Source organism: Pagrus major, chromosome 6, assembly GCF_040436345.1.
Source record: "Pagrus major chromosome 6, Pma_NU_1.0".
Taxonomy (NCBI): domain Eukaryota; kingdom Metazoa; phylum Chordata; class Actinopteri; order Spariformes; family Sparidae; genus Pagrus; species Pagrus major.
Window position 1 is genome coordinate 37,743,160 of NC_133220.1, and position 9,889 is coordinate 37,753,048.

Here is a 9,889-nt window from a genome sequence, read left to right on the forward strand (position 1 = left end):
GCTCTTTAGACTAATGTTAGCTAGCATACTACTATTGACAGAAACTTAAAATATCACCTTTGGTTCTGGTTGAAGTTTAACCTGTGTTTACCATGTCTCCCCACTCATTCAGACTCATTTAACCTTCTGATTTTGTTTTTTTTCCCCATTGCAATGCATTACTAGTGCAAATTGTTGCACCATGCTAATCTCCATTTTGTTTTGTCTACTTTCCCATGAGATCATGTAAAAAGAATCACGTGAGCCCATCTTCAGAGCACAGCGAGCTGCACAGAGTTCTGTCCATTGTTTGTTGAAAATGTATTAATATTGAGCATGTCACGTGTCCAAATAGCACCAACTTTTACACTGCACTTCCTTGGGTCCTCAGCAACAAACCTGCCAAATATGAAGTATATAGGATGAACCGTTCTCGAGGTTCTGGAAAAATAATACAGGCAGAGATTGCTTTATAGTTAGATTTATTGTACTTTTTCTTTCTTAATTTAAAGCTAGATAATCAACTGTGTAACTTACTGACGTTTAAGTTCGGGCACAATAAACACTTGGTTAGAGTGAAAAAGAGCTCATATCATTCTTACTTTATTCTGTCCCCATAAACATGGCTGGAGAATGTCTCAGCATCGCGTTTAAATATCCAGTGGTTTCACACTTGCAAAAGTTGAAAAGCCATTAAACATGCTTACAAATGTTGAAATACTGTGACAAGGAGGGAGCACACACAAGACCTTTTATGTAAAACAAGTGATTTATTAAACACTGTTGGTGAGTGCTGGGTTCATTAAGAACTTGACCTGAACTCAAAGAAACAGACACACACACACACACGCTGTGCCTGCCACTAGCTTACAGGTAATGTGCAAGTAATCTGGCTGTTTGGAGCAAAGAAACACTTGTGCGAGTAGCTTGAATAAACACAAATAATCCTATGGTCAAATTCGCATTGCTGGTGGTGATTACACCATTAACCAACTGCCACTGCTGAAGAAAAGCTCTCTGAAGTGACTCAGGCATACCTTTACAGACAAGATAATGCTATAAAATTGTATTCAAATTATTAGGTTTCATTCCCCGACTCACTCTGACTCAGTAGATATTTCAATGCGGATTGCGGACATATATCTTTAACAGGAATAGTATTGTGGAGGTGGGCGTGGTTGAGGTGCGGCTGCGGGAGAGAGAAAGGTGGAGAGGGCTCAGGAGAGTAGCGCCAGGTGAGTGAGTGGCAAAGCTGGCAATGATTTGCTAATCACAATCTCCCTTTAAATGCAGTAGCATGCTGGACCTCAAATGGGAGATGGACAGGAGAGCAGCAGGAAGAAGCTGCAGGCGGGTGATTAAAGACGTGATCAGACCCTTTTGAATATATGATTTATGTTAAGTGCTTGTGAGCCAATAAAGCCGGGTTCAAACCAAGAACTGTGTGCGTCATTCCTGCTGAGATTACCCACGGTAGCACTGACAAGGCTACAAGTATGAAATGGCAATTAAAGTGTTTTTTTTATATATATATTTTTTTGGGGGGGGGGCATTTTGTACCATTATTACATACTGAGCACCCAAAAAGTGATGGTGAGAATTGCCTCTCTGAAATTCTTTTGTGACAGATCAATTCATTTTTTACCATTTGACCTCAATGACAAACACAGTGAAGCATTTAAGTAACAGATTTTTGATTGAAACATGGCTTTATCCTCATTCATCACCAATGTGAAAGGTTTATCCAAGGGGAGGATATGTCTTTTCAACAAGTCCCATTAACTGCACATGATTCATAAAGACAGACAATGTGCACTCAGCTCAGGAATGATGGTGCTTGTGTGAAGCAAATGGCCTGTGGCGAAGTTCAAACACTGACGCTAGAATTACACAGAATGGGATGACACTGTATCCACATTTCACACTTACGAGTTCCCCCTGCTAAATAGCTGGTTATCATTCACCCTGTAAAGCAATTAACTCATTATTGGCTATGTTTACAGACACTCTGGCATGAAGGAATTCCCCTGGAAATTACTGATTACTGTCATTGATTACATCATTGAAGCAGCCCTGTAGTGTGCAAAACATTTCATATGTGGCTTCAACTTGTGTAGCATCCCACAGGAAGAGCATTACAAACTCAGCAATTAGAACTGCTCGAAAGAATCAACATTACAAAAAAGAGCAGACCGTAGTCCCAATCATGTGAACAGTGCCAGAGGTTATTATGTTCCCATGGTTAATTATTCAAACCACTGCTAAACTAAGCTGTGACACATTGTGCCACTGAGATTGCAACTTAAAAAGGACCTAAAATGTCTCAGTGAAATTGTTGCCACTGGTATGTGCTTTTTCTTATTTCAGTAACTCAAAGCTGAGGTGTAATGTGAAAACAGTGTGAAGCCCTGACATTTCCATGAAGTTGCTTTATGGTTACAGACCGACTTTTGTAATTTCCTTATCTCATCAAATTGTATAACCACAGTAGGAAACAGGATTTTTTTGTCTTCATTTCTCAAGAAGACCTGACAAGGTTTCAGTAAGGTTTGTGTATCAAGTCGGTCAAACATAAAGCTGAGTGAATCTGTCATTGCAGGCCAATTATTAGCATACAGCGAGCATGTTACTGCATGTTATTTTCCTGGTGGGTGGTCCCTGCTCTGCTCAATGTGGAAACTGAATAAGCGCCCAGCCAATTTTGCCTGCGATCAGGAAACATTCTTTACCTTCCTGAAATTAGCCGAATATAGAGCTGTTATAAAACACCTACAGCCTCTGTTGTAATAACAATAACATCTAACTGGTCATTACTCCCCATTTAGGCTAATGGTCACACTAATTAGGATAATTCCATAAAAGTCTCTGTGTTTAGACCAAACTGTGGATGAGCATTAACTTAATGACAAGACTGACCACTCTCAGACGCTGTGTACTTTTTTCAAGCAGGCTATTAGTCTACAGCCTTTTGGATATCGCAGTGTTGAGAAGTGCTCTCTAAGCGGTATCGCCTGCAGTTTAGCAGGTTATGAGGTCATGTTGCCTTTCGTTTCTCTTTAAAATGTAACGCTCAATTAAATTGGTTTCAAACAGTAATGATGTTAGGGTAAACGGAATATTTAATGTCAGGATGTTACTGAAGTGACAGACACATGGGAGCTGTAAGTCCACTGAGCCAGAGCCCTTTAAAGCTTCATTCATCAATATTGTCAATATCATATTTTAATAAGGGGTTGAATTAATCAATACAGTATGCGTTGTATCTAAAATATCGCTTGTAGTGATGAACCCACTGTCACCCATGCCTGGAGCTTTAGCAGCTAAAGAGCCAGATAGGAGGAGATCAAAACAAACATTAAAAGACAAACCCAACTCCAAATGAATGCTAATACTTCCATGTGTCTGCTGAATGTGTAAATAGACAACTGCTTGACAGCCTGTTTGCCATGACAACTTAATATGCCGTAATCATGAATAATTGTGTACATTGTTCAGGTCAATTCATTGCTGCAGCACAAAACCACAAATTTGCCTCATTGTAGCAATGTCACCTCAATTTTGTGCCAATGTTGTCATGCTTGATAGTAATGATCCAAAACTATTAAAGTAAGTTAAGTTAATAAACCAGAATTATCCTGAAATTTGCTGCTAATATCTTCGCAGTGACAGTTGATTCATCTGATATTCATCATAACTCCTGAAATACTCTCTAGTGATGTCGAGTGACTCTTAAGAAATTCAAGACGACGTGTTTTGTCTGACTGAACAGAGCAAAATAATTGACTGCAGCGGAGCAAATCATTCTTTTAAAGCTGGTTGGGTTTTTTTTTTCTCTCTTTCATCTATTTTTCAGGCAAAGTCTTTGAAATCCTTTTAGCAATCAAGACGATTTTCTCTAGATGTACCACACAGCTACTCCTACATGTTTAGAGCAGTCTAACAATGTATTTTTGTTGTTTTAATAAGTGAGGCGGCATGGTTGTATAGAGAGTCAGCATACAGTATTAATTGTATTTTTGTGGGTGCTGCTGATTGCCAGTCTGCGTTGTCTGCCGCTGATTAACACTGCCTCTGGAACAGCCACTGTTGTCCCAGGTGCTCTGTGTTTGGAGAGAGAAAGCTTCCAACTTTAAATACTTCACAGAGGAAGTCTCTCCCAGGGCCAAGGCTATGCAGCCAGACCACATTGAAACACTTTCTGTATGCTTTTACTTCCTCCGCTTTGTGTTATTAAATGTTAGGATTTATGTAACGGTGATCACAGCGAGCAGCAAGCGGGGCTGAAGTCACAAAATGAATTTGCAAGCTTACTCAGAGCTGAAATCACCAGCAATCTTTATTGGAATATCCAGCGGTAGGTAAGACAAAGTCTGCTCCAGACATTTGTTTGGATCGCTGCTACGTAGATTTCAACATACAAGATTAAGGTGAATTACTGTCATCTAAGTGAATGGAAATTGGCAGATTTGTGCTATGTTGTTTAGACTGGACTTGTCACATACAATAGACACAGTTGTTGTAGAGTAACATCAACACTAGTATGCTACAGAATAATGTGGCATTTCCTTCTTGTGCTGTATTATCACATTTTGATTAGTTTTAGCATTCCTTTTTTACTCCATTTGTAGCCAGAAATGATCAGATGATTTGTATGAATCTTTAACAGTCCTTCAGCTCAACATTTCCACGCTTGCATTCATTTCAACATGTGTAAGATTGTTAAATGATGATGGTCTGGCTCCAGCAGACCTAATAAAATAAGTGTTATTATTTCTGACTGGTCTTTAGAATGGTGGCCTGAGCCCACCTCGCCGGTCGAGGAGCTGCAAAACGGAGTTGATTAGCGCAATTGGAGTATTGAAGAACAGAGCAGCTGCTTTGATTTGGCCTGATTGCTGTTTGAAGGAAATGGCAGAGAGAGGCACTGTTCTGTCAGGAACTGTTTGGCAGACTCCAGGTGCCCCTCCCCTGCTCACACATACACACGCAAGGACACACACACACAACTAGCAGACCTCCCACTCGCATATTTTCGCTCCATATCCCTCAGCCTGCTCATCTCAACTCCTGCCATCTGAATATTAGCTGTGTGTCAAACTAACCATGAAATAATGAGAGTATTGACATTAGCAATGTGACTCATGCTGGCTTCAAGCACTCGGCAACCAAAATGGCACCCAGGAACTTTAACACGCAAGCGAGGCTTTTGGAGCTGAGATGTACTTTACTGTTAGGACGAAACCAAATTGTGTTTGTTTCAGATGGGAAAGGGGATACAAACATTTGGACGCTTGGCTCAGGAGTCTGGCAGTGATCGCTCGGTTCTCAGCATGTTAATGACAGGCTTTGTGTTCTCTGCCTGAGAGCGATGAGCCGTCCATGCCGAGCTGCAGCACAACCAGCTGCCTGCAGCCTGAGCAGCTGGAACAAATACAGGGGTGGACCTCTCAGGGCTGCATTTTCCACTCAGAACCTGAGCAGATCTGTGTGTCAGTAAGGTTGAGTGATATCACAGATATTGATAATGATCACCTTCCAGGTCTGCGGGGCTCTGCTCACAGGAAAGCTTGTTTTTCAGCTTTCTCGCTGGCCCTAATTATGAGGTGATGAATGCTATATCCCCGATTTGCCAACTGTTTTCTTAATCTTTAAAAAACAACCCATCGAAGGCACACAAATTTATATCCCTGATGATTTTGTCATTAAAAACTCCTGCTCATAAGTTTCAGCAAATAGCCACAGCCCTTCTAGGACCAGCGTGGAGCTCCAGTACTGCATGTACTTTTGTTCTGGCAGTCACTCACTGACCTGAAACACATTCTTTCTCTCCCATGCCAAGTCTGCAGTAATGAATGTACATACATGCTGCTGTTTCCTCTGCCCACCCAGCTGCTGCTGAAATATGAATGACTCAAAGGCAGTTCAGGACATTTTTCACGGAACTGTCTTTTCCCCTCAGAACCACTCAATCAAATGCCATTTACATAGAAGGGTAACATGTGGTGAGGTAAATGCAGTGTTATTGTGTAATTTTGCTCACTTTTATTTGGAAATTACTCCCCACCCTCCAGTACAGAAAATGACAGGATAGGAAACTGATTTTATACTGCAGAACTGACACTAATTTGCACTTAATAACAAAATATCCATTATTTCTTTTTCTGTTTTTTAGAAAGTCAAGTAAGAAAAGCCTTCTTGTTCATATAAATTCTTTGTGAAATGAAAAATACACAAGGAGAGGTTTAAAGGGAAATGAATTCTTAGACTACTACGGTTAACAGGTCTCTCTAGTTGCCATGACTCCTCTAAATGCGAAGCCATTTCCAGCCCATTGCCAACAACAGGCAATATTGTTGGGTTAAATATGTCTTCCTCTGTACTCATTCAGTCGTGGTCAAAAGTTTACAAAAACTTGAAAAGAACATGTATATCATGGCAGTCTTGAGTTCCAATGATTTCTACAGCTTTCATTTTTCTGTGATGAATGAGTGAAATACATGCTACTTTGTCACAAAAAAAATTCATGCAGTTTGGTTCAATAATGAATTCATTATAGGTCTTCTGAAAATGTGACCAAACCTGCTGGGTCAAAAATATACATACAGCAACTTGAAGGATCAATTTTGGTGATTATAGAAAGTTGTGTAAATCATATGCTTGCTTTGTAGCATGGCCTCTTAACTTCTTCTGAGTGATTCTGATTGATAGCTGATGACTTTTCTGGGCCCATTTAAATAGGGCTTGTTTGATACACCCATTAAACTCAGCCACAAACACTATGATGGGAATGTCTAAGGAGCTCAGCATTGATCTGTAACAGTGCATTATTGATTATTGATTAAGTCAGGAAAGTCACTTGGAGCCATTACAAAGCAGTTGTATTCAAGGTCCCAAGATCAACTGTACAAACAACTGTTTATTAGTATAAAGTGCATGGCACAGTTGTGTCACTGCCACAATCAGGAAGAAAACACAAACTATCACCTGCTGCTGAGAGAAAACTGGTCAGGATGGTCAAGAGTCAACAAAAAAACACCAAAAACCAAGTTTGCAATGAATTAGAAGCTGCTGGAAGACAGGTGACAGTGTTCACAGTCAAGCATGTATTGCATCGCCATGGACTGAGAGGCTGACGTGCAAGAAAGAAGCCCTTGTTTCAAATGTGGCACCTTAAAGCTCAACCGAAGTTTGCTGCTGATCACATGGACAAAGAAAATAAAAACCCTAGGCCAGGGGTGGGGAACGTCCGGCCTCCGGGCCGTATACGGCCCGCGAGGCCATTTCAACTGGCCCGCAATGCAATACAATTTTTATATTTTATATCTTCATATATGCATACATGAATTAAAAAAAATCAGGAAAAAAAATATATCGCCCGTCATTAGTTTTCCGAGAGAGAGTCCTATGTCCGAGTCAACGTCAGGGTCAGTGAATACAGCATGTGATGTACGTACCACTGCATTGGGTCGGAGTGACTGACACATGACAAGTACCGACACAGACAAGTGATGCATCATGGCGACTGTCAAGAAAAGGAAGGTGGACGCAGAATGGAATTTTTCAGGAAAAATGGACAGATGACTTTTTCTTTGTTGAAGTGAAAGGCAAGCCAGTGTGCCTAGTTTGTGGCGAGGCGCTTGCGGTGATGAAAAAGGCCAATGTCGAGCGCCATTACAGCTCGAAACACGCTAAACTCGACGAGTTGAAAGGACAAATGCGTTTGGATAAAATTAACGCTCTTCGTCGGAGTTTGGGTGCTCAACAAGCAGCTTTCACACGGCCACAGACTGACAGAGAGAATATTACGCGTGCAAGTTTTGTGGTGAGTGAACTGATAGCCACGAAGCTGAAACCTCACGCTGAAGGAGAGTTCGTGAAGGAGTGCCTCGTAGCCGCCGCGGATCAAAGCGTCAGTTTGTCCCGGAGAACCGTTTCAGAAAGGATTACTGATATGGCGCAAGATATTGAAAAAACACTCAAGAACACTGCAAGAGACTTTGAGTATTTTTCTCTGGCCTGTGACGAGACAACAGACATCACACACACAGCGCAGCTTGCCATTTTTCTGCGTGGGATTACGTCTGAGTTTGAAACAAAGGAGGAGTTGCTGTCTTTGCAAGCCATGCATGGCACTACTAAAGGTGAGGATTTGTTCAATCAAGTTATTGTGGCCATGAACAATTTTGAACTGCCATTTGAGAAGTTGAGCGGCATCGCCACTGACGGAGCTCCCGCAATGGTTGGCGCGCAAAAAGGATTGACTGCTTTAGTCAAAAAAGAAATGAGCCGACTGAGTCTGGATCCAAGTGATTTAGTTGTATGCCACTGTATCATACATCAAGAGAGTTTGTGTGCACATTCCCTCAAGCTTAACAATGTGATGAAAACAGTTGTGTCCACCATAAACTTCATTAAAAGCAGAGGGCTGAACAACCGCCAGTTCAAGGAGTTACTCAGCGAGCTTGAGTCAGAGTACGGTGATCTGGTTTATCATTGTGAAGTGCGATGGCTGAGTCGTGCAAATATGCTCGCACGGTTTTATACACTGCGGGAAGAAGTCAGACGCTTCATGGAGATGAAGGGTAAACCTGTCATGGAGCTCAGTGATGGCAAGTTCCTCCGTGATCTGGCCTTCATGGTGGACATCAGCAAGCACCTGTCAGAGCTAAACATCAAGCTGCAAGGTCCCAACCAGCTCATCAGCTCTCTGCTTTCAAATGTGAAATCATTTGAAGTGAAGTTAAGGCTGTGGCAAGGACAGCTGGAAAGGGGAAACACTGTGCACTTTCCCACCCTACAAGAACAAAAGCCTGATGTTACGACTGAATATGCTGGTGAGTGTGCAAAACTCATCCAGGCATTTGATGAGAGGTTTCATGATGTGAAAAATATACAAAAGGAACTCGACGTGTTTGCGACACCATTTAATGTGCAACCGTCTGATGTGCCAGACAACCTCCAAATGGAAATAATTGATCTGCAAAACAACAACGAGCTCAAAGCCAAGTACCACAACCTTTCTCTGCTGGACTTTTACAAACTGTATGTTCGTGCTGAGGATTTTCCCATCCTGAGGAGACATGCCCTGAAGTTTGCATCTCTGTTTGGGACAACGTATCGCTGTGAACAGTTCTTTTCAAAACTGACTCTTGCAAAGACTCGCTTCCGCTCAAGACTGACTGACTCAAACTTGGAAAACCAGCTTCGAGTAGCATCATCATCACTGCCAGCTGACATCAGACGCCTTGCTAGAGAAAAACAGTTCCAGCCATCACATTAGGTGAGTCTAGAAATGCAGCAAACATGAGGCTTAGTAACACAGCAGTTATAGACTTTTTTTGTCTTTTTTTTCATCTTTAGTTATGTGTTCATAATGGTATGGCCCTCTGAGGACTTTGGAAAAATTGAAATGGCCCTTGATGTGAAAAAGGTTCCCCACCCCTGCCCTAGGCAGATGAAACAAAAACTGAGTTGTTTGGCCACAATGTCCAGCAATATGTTTGGAGGCGTAAATGTGAGCTCTTTAACCCCCGAGAACACCATACCTACTGTCAAGCATGGCGGTGGTAGTATTATGCTGTGGGGCTGTTTTGCTGCCAGTGTATCCGGTGCTCGAAAGAAAATAAATGGAATAATGAAGAAGAAGGATGATCTAAAAAATCCCTCAGGAAAACCTAAAATCATCAGCCAGAAGATTGGCTCTTGGGTGCAGTTGGGTGTTCCAACAGGACAATGATCCCAAACACACATCAGAAGCGGTAAAGGAATGGCTAAATCAGGCTAGATTGGAGGTTCTGGAATGATCTTCCCAAGTCCTGACTTGAAACCCCATCGAGAACATGTGGACTGTGCGGAAGAAACGGGTTCTGTCAAGAGGCGTGGTAAAAATTTAAGCCAGAGGACTACCAGA

At 41.8% G+C, this 9,889-nt stretch overlaps 1 protein-coding gene across 1 annotated transcript; it reads left to right on the forward strand.

Annotated features, from left to right (window-relative positions):
- Nucleotides 1-7,624: 7,624 nt before the first annotated feature.
- Nucleotides 7,625-9,259, forward strand: LOC140997981 (general transcription factor II-I repeat domain-containing protein 2A-like). Its single transcript, XM_073468077.1, has one exon. The coding sequence runs from the start codon at nucleotides 7,625-7,627 to the stop codon at nucleotides 9,257-9,259; it is 1,635 nt and encodes a 544-aa protein (XP_073324178.1).
- The last annotated feature ends 630 nt before the right edge of the window (nucleotides 9,260-9,889 follow it).

Bases quoted from the DNA above. Each gene is read 5' to 3' on its own strand.
- LOC140997981 (XM_073468077.1), top strand. From the start codon at position 7,625: ATGAAAAAGGCCAATGTCGAGCGCCATTACAGCTCGAAACACGCTAAA.